The sequence below is a fragment of the Equus przewalskii genome, chromosome 12 (assembly GCF_037783145.1).
Source record: "Equus przewalskii isolate Varuska chromosome 12, EquPr2, whole genome shotgun sequence".
Taxonomy (NCBI): Eukaryota; Metazoa; Chordata; class Mammalia; order Perissodactyla; family Equidae; genus Equus; species Equus przewalskii.
The window spans coordinates 24,504,010-24,523,648 of record NC_091842.1 but is presented as its reverse complement, the minus strand read 5'-3'; the positions used below and the strand labels follow the sequence as shown (position 1 = coordinate 24,523,648).

Genomic DNA, 19,639 nt, shown 5'->3' with positions numbered 1-19,639 from the left:
CCAAACCAGTCAACACCTTGATCCCGGCTTCTAGCCTCTAGAACTGTGAGAAAATATATTTCTGTCTTTGAAGCCACCCCGTGTGTGGTAGTTTGTTATGGCAGCCCTGGGAAACTAATACAGTCAGGAATTAGAGGCATCAGATGCACAAAAGATTGGGTAAGTCGTGGGACTTTAAACAGGGAGCCTGGTTGAAACTCTACATATTTAGACCCTTGGGGACACTCACTTATCACGCACATCCAGGCAACAATGCTTCTAGACCCCACCTCCAACATGAAGTATGTTTGACAAAGACATTAAACTAGAGAGGCTCCAAATTTGGAGAAACAAGGCCTAGAAAGGGCCGGGAATTGGAACTGTTCTGAAAACTGAGTAAGCAAGTAAAAGATCATCACCTAAAGACTGAGACGCCATCCTCGACCCAACCCACTTGTGCCATTTGGTCCAAGACTAGCGTAGAAGATGATCAGAGGAAATTAGTGCTCTTTTCTAGAGAAATAGGGCTCAGATAAAGGTCTGCACACAGTGACATGTGGGAGTCTGACACAAATGGCTGGAGTCCATCTGAGTATCTTACATTGAAGCCCTCTGAGTTGAAAAGTTACGCTTCACATCCATGGTTTTTTAATACCTCACTGTTAAAGGTGAATAGTCAGCTCAGGATCATCAGACAATGAGGAAGGGCCCCCAACTCTGATAAGCAAGAAATTAGGGGAAAAAAAGGAAAAAAACTCGGAGGAAATTGAGACAAGGCAGAGAGCTGAAGAAAACATTAAAAATTGTACTTACGCTCAAAGAGATAAGAAAAGATATTGCATCTATAAAACAACAACACTATTTTTTAAAAACAAGAATATAGGGGCTGGCCCCGTGGTTCAGTGGCCCAGGTTCAGTTCCCTGGTGTGGACTGGCACCAGTCGTTGGCTGCCACACTGTGTCAGCAACTCACTTACAAGGTAGAGGAAGACTGGCACAGATGTTAGCTCATGGCGAATCTTCCTCAGCAAAAAACAAAAATAGAATATAAATGGCTTTTCGAAATTAAGGATTTGATAGAAGAAATTTAAAATTGAACAGAAGCGTGGGAAGATAAAGTTGCAGAACTCTCCTAGAAAGTAGAATTAAAAAAAAAATAGGTGGGAAAGAGAAAAGATAATGAAATTAGAGAATTAATTCATTGAAGTTCAGTAATCAATTAATGGGAGTTCTACAAAGAAAGCGGTAATTTCCACTAGGAAATAAATAGAAGAAAATGTCCAGGACTGGAGAACATGAGCGTCTGGATCAAAAGTATCCAGCACAATGTATTTGAAAAAGATCCCCACTCAGGCATGTGACTGGGAAATTTTAGAACGCCAAGAACAAAAGAGCTTAAAAACTTTCACGGTAAAAAAAAAAAAAAAAAAAAACAGGCCACAGAGTCAAAAAAAAAAAAGAGAGAGAATTAGACACTGGAATCTCATCAGACTTTCAAAAGCAAAACAAGAAGCTAAACATGATGAGGCGATGCCTTCAAAATAATGAGGGATTATTATTTCCAATCTAGAATGCTATTCTCAAACTATAGCCATCAAGTGTAAAAATGGAATAAAAGCGTTTTCATGCAATGCCTCAAAAAATGTATTTCCCACGAAACGCTCTTTGTCAGGAGGCTATTGGAAAATACAATCAACCAAAAAGAGGGATTAGACCGTGAAGACTGACGGGACAGCCAGGACTCAGAAAACCCGACCCCGGAGGAGGCTAAAGAAAATTCGAGAATGCTTGGAGAACAAGTTCAGACTGAGTAAGATTACAGAAGGCTCCAGGAAAAATGTCTCCAAGGGTGAAAAAAGAGAAACTTGATGTGTCTGACTACATGAAAAAAAATTTTTTTAGTGAGATTTTGCAATTCTGGTGGAGAATTAGGAAAGAATTAGAGACGGTGACGTAGAAAACCAAACAAACAAGTACAAGAAGCCATAAATCTAAGGAGAACAGAAAAGTTGACCAAGCGAGGAAATGTAATCACAGCACATGACACAGATCAGTGTGGAACAATATTTACACAGTCAAAATAACATAAAACCTTAAGTTAAATAACAAGTGTGCCTTAACCCTACTGAAAGGATGACAGGAGTTCACGGTGCTTTGAAATGCTCAATTCCTTTCTACACCGTGGCTGTCACTGCTACGTGCCCACCTAATACCTGTTCTCCCCTTAAGGTTTACCAAGAGAACTCCGATTTTGTTTGGGGCAGCAATGTACAGAAATGACAGCAACTCCGTCTTCACCTCCCCTGCATCTAGGAGTAGCTGACACTGTTCTAATGACTGAAAAGGAACAGAAGTCTAGAGATTTCTGGGAAAGTTTTTCTTTCCTGATCTAGGAGCCATAGCTTCCACCTTGTCACTTGCTTCTTCTTCCCACGAAAGCAGATTCCAGACGTGGGGATGCAGCAGCCTCCTTGTGACCCTGAGATGCTAAGGATGGTGGAGCCAAAGAAACAGAGGCTGGTCCTTGACAACATCCTTGAGCAGCTGCACTAACTTTTAGGTACTAGTAATACACAAGCAGAAAATGAAATTAAAAACAAAACTATTTGGAACAACACCGAAACCCATAAAATATCTCGGAGTAAATCTGACAAGAAACATAAGACCTCTACACCTTACAAAATATTGCTAAAAGAAATTAAGAAAACCTAAATAAATGAAAGGATACCTCACGTTCATGGTTAAAAGACTCAATATTGTCAAGACAATATGGTAAAGCCAGTTCTCATACAACTGGTCTGTAGGTTCAACACATTCACTGGAAAAATCGCAGTGAGCTTTTTTCGGGAAATTGACAATCTAATTCTAAACTTTATGATGACATGCAAAAGACCTAGGATAACCAAAGCAGTCTTAGAGAATGAGGACTTACGCTACCAGAGATCAAGACTTTATGTAAATAACTTATCTTTATTACTTTGTTGTTATCTGCTGTGTTATTTCCTTCCTTCTACTTTCTTTGGGTTTAATTTACTATTCGTGTTCTAGCTTCTTGAGATGGAAGCTTAGAGCACTGATTTTCAAAAATTCTTTTTTGAAAGCATTTAACTTTTTTTTAACTTTTTATTGAGATTATGATAGTTTACAACCTTGTGAAATTTCAGTTGTACATTTTTGTTTGTGAGTCTTGTTGTAGGTGCATCTCTTCACCCTTTGTGCCCACCCCCACCGCCCCCACTTTCCCCTGGTAACCACTAATCTGTTCTCTTTGTCTATGTGTTTAATTTCCTCGTATGAGTGGAGTCATACAGAGATTGTCTTTCTCTATCTGGCTTATTTCATTCAACATAATACCCTCCAGGTCCATCCATGTTGTTGTGAATGGGACGATTTTATCCTCTTTTATGGCTGAGTAGTATTCTATTGTATATATATACCACATCTTCCTCATCCAATCATCAGTTGATGGGCACTTAGGTTGCTTGCACGTCTTGGCTATTGTAAATAATGCTGCAATGAACATAGGGGTGTATGGTTATTTTGAAATTGCTGATTTCAAGTTCTTTGGATAGATACCCAGTAATGGGATGGCTGGGTCATATGGTATTTCTGTTTTAAATTTTTTGAGAAATCTCCCTACTGTTTTCCATAGTGGCTGCACTAGTTTGCATTCCCACCAGCGGTGTATGAGGGTTCCTTTTTCTCCACAACCTCTCCAACATTTGTTACTTTTTGTGAAAACATTTAACTTTTTATTTTGAAATAATAATACAAGACTCACAAGGAGCTGCAAAACTAGTACATAGAGTTCCTTGAAGCCTTCACCCAGCTTCTACTATAATGATATCTTATATAACTGAAGTATAATATCAAAAGCAGGAAACTGACGTTAGTATGACGCTATTGAATAGACTACACACTTGATTTGGTTTTCACCAGCTTTAACGTGCACTCGTGTGTGTGTGGGAGGAAGGAGCTCTGGGCAGTTTGGTCCCATGTATAGATTTATGTAACCACACTACAATCAAGGTACAGAATAGGTCTGTCACCAGCTCCTGCTGCCCCTCTATATTTCCACTCACCCTATCTTACCCCATCCCTCTCGCTTAGCAACCAGGAATCTGTTCTCCATTCCCATAGTTTTGTCCATTCGAGAATGTTATATAAATGGAATCATATAGTATGTGACCTTTTGAAATTAGCTTTTTGCACCAAGCATAATGCCTTTGAGATCCATCCATGTTGTTACACTTACCACTATTCATTTTTTTTTTTCTGCTGGATGGTATTGCACTGTATAAATGTATCAGAGTTTGCAAACCATTCACCTACTGAAGAACTGGGTTATTCCCAGTTTTTGGCCATTATAAACAAAGCTGTTATGAACGTTCACGTACAGGTATTTGTCTGAACATAAATTTTCATTTCTATGGGAAAAGTGCCCAATGCCCAAGGATGTGATTGCTAGGTTTTATGGTAAGTGCACGTTTGGCTTTATAAGAAACTGACAAACTGTTTTCCAGAGTATCAGTTTACTTTCCCACCAGCAACGTGTGAGAGATCCGGTTTCTCTGCATGCTTGCCGGGAAATGTTAATTTTAAATATGTGCATTAGAGTTACAAATTTCCCCCTGAGCACTGCTTTAGTTGCGTCGTCCGGACTCGGTTGTTTAAGCTCCTGTTAATCAGGGCTTCCAACACTCAGAGCGGAATGAAATCTTAATTAATTGCTCCCTGCACAACTCCAGGGGGCACCATTAACGTCATGGTCTAGAGTTTCGTAAAACAAAATTTGAAAGCTTCCATTAGGTATCTCGAATTCAGTTGTGTTGGGGGGGGGGGGGGGCGGGAACTTGATTGAGATAATCTGGAGAAAACCTGGAATCTCTTAAAAAGTGTTCTCTTAACTTTAAATATGTTTTTAAAATCCTGCTTACTTGCCTCATATTTTAATGAAAAGTTGCTGGCTGAATGGGATAAAGAAAAATACTTACAGACCAAGTGGCATAGGAAATGCTAAGCAGCCATTAAAAAGAATATGATACCTCTTTATGGATTTACATGGAAAGATGACCATAATTTGTAGTTAAGTGAAAAAAGAATATTGCAAAGAAATATAAACCCACTCAGGTAAGATAAATAGCTTTCTATATTTATATAAAAAATTTTAAGTTTGAAAGAATACACAAAATTGTTAATAGTGAGGTGGGATTGTGTGTCTGAGGTGAGTGGTTGTTAAGCAAGATTTTCATTTTTTCTGTATTGCTTAACATTTTCACAGTGATTAATATGATCAAACAAAATTTAAGTACATTTCAATTTTTTCTAAAGAGATTGTTGAGAAGATACTAACAACTATTGAAATAGCAAACTTCCTCTTGATAATCTGAATTAATTACTTGCTAAGAGATGCTTGAAAACATTGTGAAAAGCAAGCAATTGTTCAGTAAGCTCAATATAATCAAACCATGTAGATCAATAGTAAGATCAATATGATCAAACCAGGAGACAAGAGATCCTCAGCTTCATCACTAGATGAATAACAAGCCTGGAAATGTACACATTATGTCAAAAGACACATATTGCTAACTATTTTACTGATTTTCTAAACTTTTTGTTATGAAATTTTTCAAACATAGACAAAAGGTGAAAGAATAGTGCATTAAACTTCCATTCTTTTTTTCCCCAATACAAACAGACCAGATCCTTGCCCTCATAGTGTTTAAAATTTAGTAAATGTTAGCTTGCCTATTTTTTTTCTCCTGCAGAACCTGAACTTTCTGGCCCATATTCTCACTCTGACTGGCTTCTCTTCTGTTCGGAAAGCTTCGAGTCCAGCTGGATTCCGTTAATGTTTGCTGCAGCAATTCCCCACTTTTATCCCTTACAATGTTCTTAAATCCAAGCAATCTGCATAATTTATGGGGCCCAGGGAAAGTGAAAATACAGAGCCCTTTGTTCAAACATTATAAAGAATCTTAAGGAGCTGGCTCAGTGGCATGGTGGTTAAGTTCGCACGCTCCGCTTTGGCAGCCTGGGGTGGACTTAGCACTGCTTATCAAGCCATGCTGTGGCGGCATCCCACATAAAATAAAGGAAGATTGGCACAGATGTGAGCTCTGCAACAGTCTTCCTCAAGCAAAAAGAGGAAGATTGGCACCAGATGTTAGCTCAGGGCCAATCTTCCTCACACAAAAAAAGAAGAATTTTAAGATGGTGACAGCAGAGCATTAAACCCAACACAAGGCCCTTCTAAGTGTGGGGCCTTGTGCAACTACACAAGTCGTACACCAATGAAGCTGGCCCTGTGTGTATCATTTACAAACAGGTTTCAGCCCTCATGGAACAAACAAATTGTAATATAACTGTCTCTCACCAGCCCATTCAACTCCCCAGGCTGCAGTTAGCCGAGCATTTCCACTGTTTGAGACACCTCTTTCTTCTCAGGCATAGCCTTCTAGAGCCAGGAGAACCAACCATAATCCAAACTAGAACGGAGTCTGTTATTTTACTCATTCATTTATTCATAAAATAAACATTGAGCCATACTGTGTGCCAGGCACTCTACACTGGAGACAGCAATGAACAAAACAGGCAAAAATGCCTGCTGTCAGGGAGCTTTCATTCTAATGGGGGAAGACAGACAACAAGCAAGTAACATAAACAGTGTATTAGATGAAAATTGATGATATGGAGAAAAATAAAGCAGGAAAAGGGAATAGAACATTTTTGTAGAGGCTGAAATTTTAAATAAAGTGGTCATGAAATGCTTTCTGGGGAGTGATTTGTGAGCAAAGAAGGAGGAGAAACAGTAAGGTAGACAAAAATTAGGAAGAGGGTTCCAGGCAGAGGGAGAACAAAGCAAAGGCCTCGAGATAGGAACGTGCCCAGGTGTGTCTGAGGATCAGCAAGGAGGCCAACGTCGCTGGAGGGGAATAAATGAGGGGTGAGTAGTAGGATCTGAGGCTAGAGTGGTAACTGGTTTTGTGGTGCTAAATCATGTAGGGCTTCAAGACAGACCATATGGTAGACCATAAAGCAGCCCCCAATACGAAAAAAAAGATTGAAATAATATATCATATGTCCTCTGACCACAACTGAGTGAAATTAGAGATCAGTAACAGAAAGAAGTATGGCACGTTCACGAATACATGGAAATTGGACCAGACACTCCTAAATAAGCAATGGTGAAAGAAGAAACCCCAAGGCAAATTAGAATATACTTTGAGATGAGTGAAAATGAAGACACAACATGTCAAAACTTATGGGATGTGGCCCAAGCAATTCTTAGAGGGAAATTTATAGTCATAATATCTATATTAAAGAAGAGAAACATCTCAAGTCAATAAGCTAAACTTCCACCCTAAGACACAAGAAAAGGAAGAGCAAACTAAGTAGTATAGAACTTTATGGCTTTGAGCTTCTACAACCTCTGAGTATCTTTTGTATCCTGAGACCTGGCATGATGGTTAATTTTACATGTCAACTTGACTGGGCATGGGGATGCCCAGATAGCTGGAAAAACATTATTTCTGAGTGCTTCTGCGAAGGTGTCTCTGGAAGAGATTATCATTTGAATCAGTAGACTGAGTAAAGAAGATGGCCCTCACCAATGTGGGCAGGCATCATCTCATCCACTGAGGGCCTGAATAGAAGACAAAGGCAGCGAAAGAACAAATTTCCTCTCTCTCTTCTTGAGTTGGGACATCCACCTTCTCTGCCTTCTTATTTGAGCTTTCATTCTGTAAACAACTGTTCTTCTTGCAGTCTATTTAGGGCCATGTTTTTCACATTTTTATGCCTTTTTGTTGGTGATTTTGCTGTTTAAAATGGTCCCCAACTGTGGCGCTGAAGTACTGTCCAGTGTCCCTAAACATGAGAAAGCTGTGATGTGCCTTTCAGAGAAAAGATATCTGTTAGGTGAGCTTCATTCATGCATAATTTATAGTGCTGTTGGCCATGAGTTCAATGTTAGTGGATCAATAATATATGTTAAATAAGATATCTTTAAAAAGAAACACACATTTCAAAAAGTTATGCATTGATCAGTTGATGATTATGTTGTGATCAGAGCTCGCAAGAACCTAGCTCTATATTTCAACGAAGAGTAATGGTTCAGTATTTGGTAATTCACTGTTTGTGGCAACTTTACAGAACATAACTATTGCAAATGCAAATATCAAGAATTGACTATACATTTCTGTTTCTGTAGACAATCTGACTGTGACATCTCTCACCCGTAGCAACTGAATAACCTGGCTGGAGGAGGTCACTTTCACTACTTCATCCTTCTTACTGTATGTATCTCAAAGCTGCAAGTGGCATTTTGTGGGAGAGGAGCATCCCATTAGAGACCTCCTGCGTGAAGGGCGAGCCCACAACAGCGTCCATGGCTGCTGTCCGTGGTGCTGATCATCTACAGCTAGCTTCCTGCAAGAGAAGAAGCATCAGAAAAATCATTGTGAAGTTCACAATAAGTGAATCTAAGGATCCTACCCGCTACTCCCTATGATCAAGGAGAGTAGGTTTCCAGAAAGACTAGGTTAATGAGCATGCTTAAAGAGAAAGCCTTCATCCCATCCTCGTGAGGCAAGATAACATCCACAAGATCTGAGGGCCGTCATTCTAGAACCACAGGAATCCTGGAAAGAGTCAAACTTGGGAGCAAGCTTATTACCACTGGGTTCTCACACTTAGCCAATCCTGTGCTTCTGACACCCAAGCCTTAGGATCAGTTTAATCAAGCCTTCCAAACCACTTTAGATCTCCTCTGACTCGCCAGAAGATTTAAGATCTCCTGTTAATTGTCATGACTGGCTTCCTGAGTCCCTAAACGCCAACAATGATCCTCTAAAGTCCGTAAACTCTACAGAGGCACTACAAAAAGTTCCAAGGAGTATAAATAAATTTTAGAAAAAGTGATATATCAGAGAAGCCAAGAGAAGAGAGAGTTTCACTGAAGCAACTATCAATTATAAATGCCAAAGAAGGCACAGGTAGGGGAATGATGGAAGGCTAGATGTTTTGCAACCCAGAATTTACTCTTATTTCGCTTTTGGGGAACCACCCCTTCCTCAGTCTCAGCCAGTTGGTTTTCAGTGAAGCTGGTTGTACTCAAAGGTGGAGCATGTAATCCAAACCTAAACCAATCAGTGCGTTCCATTATTCTAATCATAGTGTCCAATTAGAGGTTGAAACATACCTCAAGCAAAGTAATAAAGCCAAATTCAGAACTAAACCTACAGTCTTTACTTGAGCCACCAGTCCTGCTGGACTTAGTTATGTTCGTTTCGAAGCTGGAGCTAATGCAGTCATCTTATGAATGAACACTGAGAGTAGAGCCAAGACTCAAAGGGAGAGAAACCAGGACCTGGTGACATCTTTTGAATCCAGGTTTAAGCTGCGCCTGAAGAAAAACTCCCAAGTACATGAGATAATTTGTTCCGTCCTTAAACCTAAGCTAGTTCAGGGTTGTTTGTTTCTGATACTTGCAATATACTCTGTCTTATTTAAATTACAAATAAATACTAGAAGTGGACTGTTTTAGGTGATGCATGCTAAATATAGAACTGGCAAGAGCCTAGTAGGTGGGATATAGAGCAGTGAAAATCCTGACACAGCTGGGAAGTCAGCAAGACTTTTCATCTGTTAGCAAAAATGCTGGTTAAGCTCTCCCCAGGGGAAGTTTTTCATTGGCTCACTTGGGAAGCATGCCCTTCTCAGAACCAACTGTGGCCAGAGAGAGAAGTGACTGGTGCTGAGAGTGGGGTTCCTACCACAATCACATGGACATGAGGTAGGGGAAGATGATTCCCCAATGGAAAATGCAGGCTCTGTTGCCAGTTGAAAGTGGAATGGATTCCATGTAGGCAAGAGAAACAGATTCCAAGAAATCTCCTGTGATAGTCATCTTGTGTGTACTTTCAACAAGACTCTCATCATCATAGGTAACCTGTGCATGTTTCTTGATCCTTAAAGAATATGATTAATAAAAGAATGTTTCTTACACTGGGAAAATGATGCTAACTTTTCTCAGAAGCATGTGTACCCTTTGGAGAAAGTAAGTGTCCTAGAAAATGGATGTAGCCAAATTTGCATTTCTGTAATATTGCGACAATTGATGCTAGTGTCCCAAGCTAAGACTATACGCAGAAATAGTTGCCACGTCATTGGGGATTAGGGTCTGATTAATAAATAAGAATGATCTTTTATCATGCCACCACCCCTCATAAGCCCAGCAGCTCATGGAAGACCTTGTTGATGACTTCTCAGAATCCTACTATTCTATTATATAGTATAAATATGAACCTGGAAGTTTGGATACCATTGACCCCACACCTGATTTACATCAAGCTGTAAGTCACCTTGCGGAGATAATTTGGTGAACTTTGGGCTTTACTGAGATAGCTAAGGAGGTCCAGGATCAAGAACAGTCTATTCTCTTGTCAGAGTTCAAATTTCCCTTTTAGTAGTTCAGGGTCCTCATGGGTGTCATCTGGCATTAAAAAATGTTCCCCAGAAGATTTGTAGGTCCTGAGTCTGGAACTGGATACAGAATACACAGGAACAGAAGATGGCATCACCTCATCCAAGTAGGAAGATAGGATTTTTCTTATTGTGGTCATAATAGCTTATAACACAGTGAGATTTCATTTGTACGTTATTATTTGTCATATTCCTTATAAGTATGCCCCTTCACCCCTTATGCCCACCCTCCACCCCCCTTCCCCTGGTAACCACTAATTTGTTCTTTTTGTCTGCAAGTTTGTTTATATTCCACACATGAGTGAAATCATATGGTGTTTGTCTTTCTCTGTATGGCTTATTTTGCTTAACATGGTGCCCTCAAGGTCCATCCACGTGGTTGCGAATGGGACAATTTCATCTTTTTATGGCTGAGTAGTATTCCATTGTATTTATATAACCACATTGGGAAGATAGGATTTTTATCCTCTATATTACTTGGGACTCTTTTTGGCTTCTAGTGAGAAAAATTGAGCTAAAAATTTCTTAAGCAAAATAGCAAATGTATTGGCTCATGTGACTAAAAAGTCAAGGAGGTAGACCCAGCTTTAGGTTGTGCTGGGTCCAAAGACTCACAATTTATTATGAGGGAGGGAACCCTCTCCATCTCTAAGCTCCCCTTTTCTTTGTGTTGGCTTCACTCCCAGGCACCACATGATACTCCCCACAGCTCTTAGATTACATATTCCTTTCTGCTAGTAGCTCAAACAGAAAGAGAGGTTCTCCTTTGCAATCTTCCAGAAAATGTCTTCAATGGGCCTGACTCTCATTGGATTGAACTGGGGCCCATGCCAACTTTTAAACAAAACACTGTGACCTGAGTGATAAGATAAGTTGATTGGCTAGACCTAGAGCCGGGGGCGGGGGGGGGGGGGGGCGTGGGGTCAACCCAACTTGAACCATGTGGACTGAGAAATGGGAATGAATAGTTCTCCAAAAGAAATTCGGGGATGTCTCCAAAATAAGAGAAAATGGATGTTGGTAGGAAAAAAACCCAACAACAACAAATAATCACTACATCATTGTTTTGGGCGAGCAAGTCTATAAAATCTGTCTATTTAGGGGACCCTGTAAGTCTAATATTGCCTTTTCCTAAGTAGCCTAGAAATGGTATTATTGATAACAAAACGAAGTGTTGGTTCACTTCCTTTTAAGGTTCCTTCCTCATTCATAGCCATGTTCTCTGAGAATTGCCCATTCACCCATAGTGGTGGACTTTGACAACCATATTTGTTCTATATGTTCCTACCCTCATGGTGCTAGCTGATTGGACCAGGGAAGAGGACACCTGAGCTAAAGAAGCTATCTCATTGGCAGGCTAGCAGGCAATCAAATTCTTTCTGGGGATCCACTGAGACTGAGAGAGAGTTTGGGAACTTAAGAAAGCTAACAAAATCCTCCTCCTGAGGCATCTGGATCTTTACTAGTTCCCATTCTCCTGAGGCCTTATTTGTGTTTCTTTGGATTCTGTAAAGGACTTCTGCCTGTATCCATTTAATAATTTCTTGGTTTTGCTTATGCTCATCTGAATCTGTTTTTGTTGCTTGAAACCAAACAACTTTACCAAGACTAATTCCAGTCACAGGATTTGAGTAGCATTGTGGAAGGAGTAGCTGATCTTGCATGTAAATGATTTTAATGCTCTCTGAACTTGGCGCCCCTGGTGGTTGCATTTCCCAGGGCATGAGCTCTTCTATCAGTGACTTGCTGCTGAGCCTGTCACTAGTCCCAGTAGTCCTGAAATGTTTGGGTCTTTCAAAGCTTCTGTTTGAATGAAGTTGTACCAGTTATCAATTGCCACAACAATATGGCATGACCAGTGCACCTAGAGTCAGCTGGAGGGTTGGTTAGGCAATTCTGCTTACCTTGATTGGGCTTGCTTTCCAGAAAAGTAACACAGGAAGGAGGATAGGGAGTATTAGGAAGATGCGAAACATTGTGATTTTAAATAGGGTAGCCAGGGAAGTTCTAACTGATTAATAATAAAGCAAAGACTTGAAGGCAAGGAGGTGATCCACATGATTATCTGAGCATGTGTGTGTGTCAAGACCGTGGTTCAGGTAGAGTGAAGACCGGTAACAAGCCCTAAGGCAAGATTGCGTCAGTTAGATATAAGGGACAACACAGAAGCCAATGAGAACAAAGCAGAATGAGCCAGAGTAAGAGTGGTAGAGATGAGGGAAGGGTGACGACACGGGTAAGGTCATGGAGGCTCTGGTCACTGACCATTTGGCTTTTACTCTTAATGAAGTAAGAAGCCAGCGAACAGGTTTAAACAGAGGAGTGACATGATCTGACTCTAATTGAATAGGATCCCTTTGGCTAGTATATTGACAGTAGGCTATAGGGGGCCAACTCAGCAAGACTAATTAGGAGGCCACGGCAATGATCCAGATGAGAGACGATGATGGACTGGAGCACGGTGGTGGCCCCAGAGGTGGTGAGAAGTAGATCGCAGATATATTTTACAAAACTTCACACTGATGCTTCCAGAGGGAAAGGAAGTTGCCTATGGTCTAATGATGACAGGGGTGGTTCAGAGACAGCACCACTCTGTACCCAAGATAGTTTTTGTAACTTTGATTGACCATGCCCTGTGCAGTCATCTTGACAGGAAGCTTGCTGCCCTGTGGCCTACAACGTGAGGGGCTTCTCTCCAACTCAGCCGTTCTGAAGACTTTTTGTCATTCCTCATGTGGGACCTGGGAGGATGGGGGTTGGTCCTACTCACAGAAAGATTCTCGTGCAGCTTTGTGGATAAGTGTGGTGTCAGCTTTGGAGAAGAGCAGATTTGGATGCAAATCTTGGTTCTACCACTTACTTACTGGTTAACAAATGGTAAACTTAACCTCTCTGAGATCTGGTCCCCTCATCTGTAAAACTGGGTAACCAGAGGCAATAGTGACATGGAGGAAAAATGAAAGTTAGAATTGAATTCATGAAAGAAACCAGACACAAAAGAGTATATATCATATGACTCCATTTAGATGAAGTTTAAGAACCAAGAAAACTAACCTATTGTGATATAAATCTGAACCGTGGTTGCCCGGGTGGAAATTGAGTAGAAAGGAGCTGAGGGAACTTTCTGGCAATGTTCTACGTGTTGGTTAGGGTGATGGTTACACGAGTGCATACATTTACCAAAATTCATTGAACTGTATCCTTAAGATCTATGCATTTCACTGTATATAAATTTTAACTTGATTTTTAAAAAGAAGTCAGTTCAGCCTAAATTCACTCTATCTGATAGTGACATAGATCTGATTTCATAGATTTCATCCCTGACTTCAACTAGCTTGCTATCTTTTAAAAAACATTCTTACTTATATGGCACAGGTGATATATACATAGATATATATTTAATATATATAAAATAAATCTATTTTAGATATTTATATATAATCTCCCCGTTATAGAAAAACAATAAAACATGGATAAGTAAAAATTACTTGTAAGCCTACTCTGAGAGATAACATTTTTTTAACATTTTGATATATATTTTATTATTCTACATACTATGTTTGCAGCCTGCCTGCTCTTTTCTTTTTTTTTTTTAACAGACTGATTTTTTTAAAGATTGGCACCTGACCTGACAACTGTTGCCAATCTTTCTTTTCTTCTTCTCCTCCCAAAGCCCCCAGTACATAGTTGTATACTATAGTTGTAGGTCCTTCTCGTTGTGCTATGTGGAATGCCGCCTCAGCATGGCCTAATGAGTGGTCCCATGTGCGCACCCAGGATCCGAACTGGTGAAACCCTGGGCCACCGGAGCAGAGCACACAAACTTAACCACTCAGCCACAGGCCGGCCCCCAGCATGCTCTTTTCTAACGGTTCTTTTTGTAGTGCCAATTAGACCGGGAAAGTATATTGATAGAAAAGAATTCCACTGGTAGGAATTTATTCCAAGGAAATAATCAGAGATGCACTTGAAGATATAATACACAAAATATATTAGTAAAAAATTGGAGGCAACCTTAAATATATCAATAGATTGAGTAAATAAGTTATGTGAGTGGAATACTTAGGTAAATGTATATATTGGCAGGGAACATTACTCGTAATGTACCATGAAGTGAAAAAGCTGGCTTTATTTTACCATGAGAATATAACTGTGTAGTATATTGTCATGAAAACAATTTTACAAAATTAAAAAACTGTGTTTCATAATCCCATTATATACGTAATATGTACACAGTTATTATATATATATATATCAAATAATAACCAAACCGTTAACCATGCTTATTTAGAGGGGTTGAAGATTATTGAAAGACTTCCACTTTCTCTTTATTGTTCAATTCTTTACAATAAGCATGTATTGTTAAAAAAAACACTTGAGATTTTTTTACAGGCTTTTCTTTAAATTGTCCTCCAAAAATACTGAACATGTTTACATTCACCTTGTTGCTCGAAGTGTGGTCCTTGGACCAGCAACAGAGGCATCAGCTGGGAAATTAGAAATACAGATTCCGGGGCTGGCCTGCTGGTGAAGTGGTTACCTTCGCGTGATCTGCTTCTGCAACCCTGGGTTCGTGGGCCCAGATCCCAGGTGAGGACATACACACAGTTCATCAAGACATGCTGTGGCAGCGTCCCATATACAAAATAGAGGAAGATTGGCATAGATGTTAGCTCAGGGCCAATCTTCCCCATCAAAAAGGAAAAAAGAAAAAAGAAGTGCAGATTCCCAAGCCCCACCCGACCCCTACTGAATTAGAATCTGCATTTTAACACAACCGCAGGTGATTGCATACACGTTAAAGTCTGAGAAGCTCTGAGCGAGAACAGATCCCTTCCCCTCTCTGGCCTGGTTCTTCCCTACCCAAAGGGGATGTGATGGAGGTGTCGTCTGTGGTCCTTCCCAGTTGCAATTTTCTAAGTTCATTTCTTGTAGTTATCACCTTGAGTCCCTGTAGAAAGGCGGCTGAAGAGACCGAAGGATGAGCAGCCTGGCTGAACAGGCCCTGCTGCCCACAGCCCAACGCAGGTGGAGGATGAAGCCCTGGGCAAGAGGCTGTTTGAAACTTCTGCTGGTGAGAGGACGCCCAACTGGACAAGAGTAGAAGGGGCTGGGCAGTAACAGGACGGCAGGAGGCGCTGCCAGGTGCTTGGGTGCATTCCCAGCGGGAATGCAGGGTACAGGGCCGCCTCAGGGCGGCACCAGGCACTGCGCAGTGCCACCGGAAGGCACAGCGCGGGACGGGCCGGGACGCAGAGAGGCCTCGGGACAGCAGGGGGCGCTGCGGAGTCGTGGCCCGCTCTGGGCAGCCGCATATCCTCGGCCGCGTGGGGATTACACCTGGGCAGGTGAGGGCAGGCCCGAGGGGGCGGGGCCCCAGGGCGGAGCCCAGGCCAGGCCCACAAGAGCCAGTGGCCTCTCCGGCTGCTGGATGCCTGCGCTGCACTGGGAGCAGAACAGAGCGTACCCAGCTCGCGCTCACGCGAGTCCCGGACCCTTTGGAACTGAGTGAGGTGAGTCCAGCCGGGTCGGGTCGCACAAGTTCGGGGAGTTCGGGCACCGGAGCGGACACGGGGCCCTGTGGCTTCCCGGACGCCGTCCGCACGGTCGATGGCGGTGCCGGCGTCAGCCCTAGGCTGCCCCCCCGAGGCTGGGATGCTGGGGCACCTTCCCACATCAATCCGGGTCCAGCTCTCTGGCGTCTGCCCGCGCTGTGGCCCGGGGCGCAGAGCCGAGGTGGAGTCAGTTCTCAGTAACGAGGTCCAGGGCTCCTGGACTCCGGGGCCGCCCCTCGCCTCTCCGCCCAGCACCTGCTCGGCCTCCTTCTTGGCCTTGGTGAGATGCATGGACTTGACCGCGATTGTTCCCTTTACCCTCTGGAATGTTTTCTCTGGGGTGATTGCGGTTGCGGAAAGAAGCAAACACTTGAAGCGAGTTGGTTGGATTCTCTCCTGCGGCTTCGGCCGGGGCTGCCCTGGGGCGGACGTGGCTTTGGCCACAGGACAGCATCCGGTCGGTGGCTCTGCGCGGGGTGGCCAGGGGCTGCAGAGTCGCCCCGGAGGAGCTCGGGTCCTGCGCCCAAAGCCTAAGGCTCGGGTTTCCTCACCGTGGTATGGGGATAAGGTGAAGTTGGGGGCGGGAGGGGCGGCGGGGAGGCGAGCGGGATGCAGTAGCGTCGCTGGCGTAAACCAGTACCCTGGCATTCCAGAGAATCCTTCCTAGCTGTGTGGCCTTGGGCAAGTTGCCTTACCTCTGTGCACCTCCGTTTCCTCTGTGAAACGGGGGTAGCACTAGTAGCTCATGTAATTATAGTGAGGATTAAATCAGATGGTGTGTGAAAAGAGCTGAGTAAGTTGCCTGGGAGTAGAGTGAGGGATCAATATATGATAGCTGCTATTATTGCTGTTGTTATTATTATGGGTGGAGCGGCATAGCTAGTAGTTAAAGGCTTGGACTCCTGGGTTCAAATCCCAACTCAGCCACTTTCTAGGTGACCTTGGGTAGGATAACCTCTCAGTGTCTCAGTTGCATTTGTGTAATGGAGGAAGTTATGGTAGCTACCTCAGAAGACTGTTGTGGAAATTAAATGCCTAGAAGAGTGAGGGCTGTGTGTCAGCTACTAATTCTCCCACCATGCATCATGTTTAATCCTGCAAAGCGGTGCAAAATAATAGCAGCTGCAACCTTGCTTTGAAGTTGAAACATTGTTTGTGCGAACATTTATGTTTTGTGATGAGCTCGATCGGTTCATTTCTTTCACTTGTGGCTTCACTGACATTGGTGGCTGATCCACTGGGGTCAAGGTCAGTCCTGGGGAAGGGGCTGACGGGGCAGAGGGACCCCAGTGATTAACATTCACAGGAGAGACAACCTTCCCTAGGTTGCGGTTTTATTTGACAATAAATTGAACCTGGACCTAGGATTTGAAAACAAACTCTTGCTAACTGTTTTTGAGAGAGGAGGTGAGGATGGACAATATTTTAAATGATAAAACAAAATAAATTACATTCCTCTTGCCAAGAGGCTAATAGCATAATTCTGAGGTCAGAGATGGTTTCCTTCATCCCAGCAAGACCATATACCTCTGTGGAGGGTTTGGAGCGGTTTGGCTGCATGGCCTCTACCCCAACCCACTCCCCCAGCCCCGCCCTGTACTCTATTTCTTTTGCATCATAAACCTGAAACCCATTAGCATCCTAAACTTGAAAGCCTCCCAGCTTTGCCCCAGCTCCCGATTTGGGACGATATCTTATGGGTTCAGGGTGGAGAAAAAGTAACTCCTCCAGTCCAGACTCCTGTCTGAAGAACCCGATGGGCCAAACTAAAGTTCTTGTCCTGACACAGGCCCTCTGGGGGCATGGGGACCACCCTGTATATCCTTCTCCAAGTTACAATATGTCCTAATTTGTGTCTGTCACCTACGGTAGGCATCGGGGACAGGGTTTCCATATACCTCCTCCCGAAATACCAGTGCTCACTACTGTGGGAAGCAGTCACATCTACTGTCCAGAGTTTGGAAATTAAATAGTTCAAAATCTCTTCTCTTTCCTCCTTCCTTTAGTTCTGGGTGCTGTTAATTAACTGTCTTGGGGAGGGGGCAGCACCCAGCGCAATACCAGGACCCTCAGAGGCAGACGCCATGATGGTGAAGGCTGCACTCTTCCACTTACTAGTTGTGTGAGCTTGCACAAGTTACTCCACCTCTCTGAGCTCAGTTCCTTCCTCTGTAACATGGAGATAACAATAATATGCATACCTTGTGGGGTTGTTGAAATATGAAATGAAATATATAGAGATCATGTGTGTATATATATATATATATATAGACAGAGAGGGAGAGACTATATATTTATGAGATTAATGAGACTATATATGTTGTAAGCATGAGATGACCCTATACATATACATTAGTTCATTTCTAAAAAGAATGTTATTTCACATTGTAAAGTTCCTGTAATTGAGATGCATCACGTTCATTTGTGAATGTGGTAATATGCTTTCCAACACTTTCCCCCAAACAAAGTTGTTATTAAATCAAAGTGTATTCCCTAAATTAGTGGTATCTTAGAATCAAGGAAATATGACACAGTGCCTGGCAAATATTAAGTGGCCAATGGTTGTAGGCTATTGTTCTTTTAGGCGCTCTAGAGACACGAAGGGCTTTGACTGTAAAGGGAAGATGTGAAACAGAAATGAAACAGAAACCCTCCACTGGCAGTCAAGCCCCAGGCAAGGGCTGGGAAGACACGGTCGGGAAGGGACTGAACACGACCTAGGGAGGCTGCGGGGAAATGCTCTTGGCAGATTTTATCTGTTGGAATCGATTTGTTCAGGCTTTGCTCTGTTTGCTCAGTGCCAGACACCGAGCTGGGCACCAGGGGGCAGGACGGGGTAGGATGCTGCCCTCGAGGAGGGCAGGCTAACCGAGGTGGTAAGGCGTAGGTGGCAAGGCTTGAATCACGGTAGAGCATACTAAGAGGGGTGCAGAGGCTGATTGGAGCTGCTCCAGGCAGGAGGGAAGGACTGAAGGTCCTTCAAACTTGTCCAGGGATCCACGGGTTAAACCTCACCCAGCCCCCTTTGGCCTGGCCTGGGGGCCGCAAGAGGAGAAGGCAGCTCTTTGGCAGCTATGGTGGCCAAAAAACAAATATCCTAGAGAAGAGGCCAAGGCCTTAGAATGCAGGCTGTCCAGCTCACAGCGGGGAAAAGGAAAGTGGCCTCTGAGGGCACGTGGACTGGTGTTTCCCAGCACCTGGCCTCCAGGGACGTGCCAAGAGGCCAGGTTTGTGAGCTCGCCTGCTTTTCTTCTCTGCCCCTCTAGCTTGCCTGTGCCCCACAGTCCCATCCCTGCCATGGCTCCTGGAGAGAAGATCAAAGCCAAAATCAAGAAGAATCTGCCCGTTACGGGGCCTCAGGCGCCCACCATTAAAGAGCTGATGCGGTGGTACTGCCTGAACACCAACACCCATGGCTGCCGCCGCATCGTGGTGTCCCGCGGCCGCCTGCGGCGCCTGCTCTGGATTCTGTTCACGCTCACAGCCGTGGCCCTGATTTTCTGGCAGTGTGCCCTCCTCGTCATCTCCTTCTACACCGTCTCTGTCTCCATCAAGATCCACTTCCAGAAGCTGGATTTTCCTGCTGTCACCATTTGCAACATTAACCCTTACAAGTAAGA

At 43.0% G+C, this 19,639-nt stretch overlaps 1 protein-coding gene across 10 annotated transcripts in view; it reads left to right on the top strand.

The window, feature by feature from the left end:
* Positions 1-19,639, top strand: part of SCNN1G (sodium channel epithelial 1 subunit gamma) — a 55,583-nt gene that overhangs the window by 13,629 nt on the left and 22,315 nt on the right. For 3 of the 10 annotated variants that reach the window (XM_070568336.1, XM_070568338.1, XM_070568341.1), the window contains exons 4-5: positions 8,223-9,926; positions 19,286-19,633. In XM_070568336.1, the coding sequence (XP_070424437.1) occupies positions 19,317-19,633 (317 nt within the window). In that variant the 5' untranslated portion in view covers positions 8,223-9,926; positions 19,286-19,316. Of the gene's footprint in view, positions 1-8,191; positions 9,927-14,919; positions 15,055-15,399; positions 15,539-15,667; positions 15,978-19,285; positions 19,634-19,639 lie in introns of those variants that run through there. The other 7 variants (XM_070568342.1, XM_070568339.1, XM_070568340.1 and 4 more) reach the window with 5 other exon arrangements.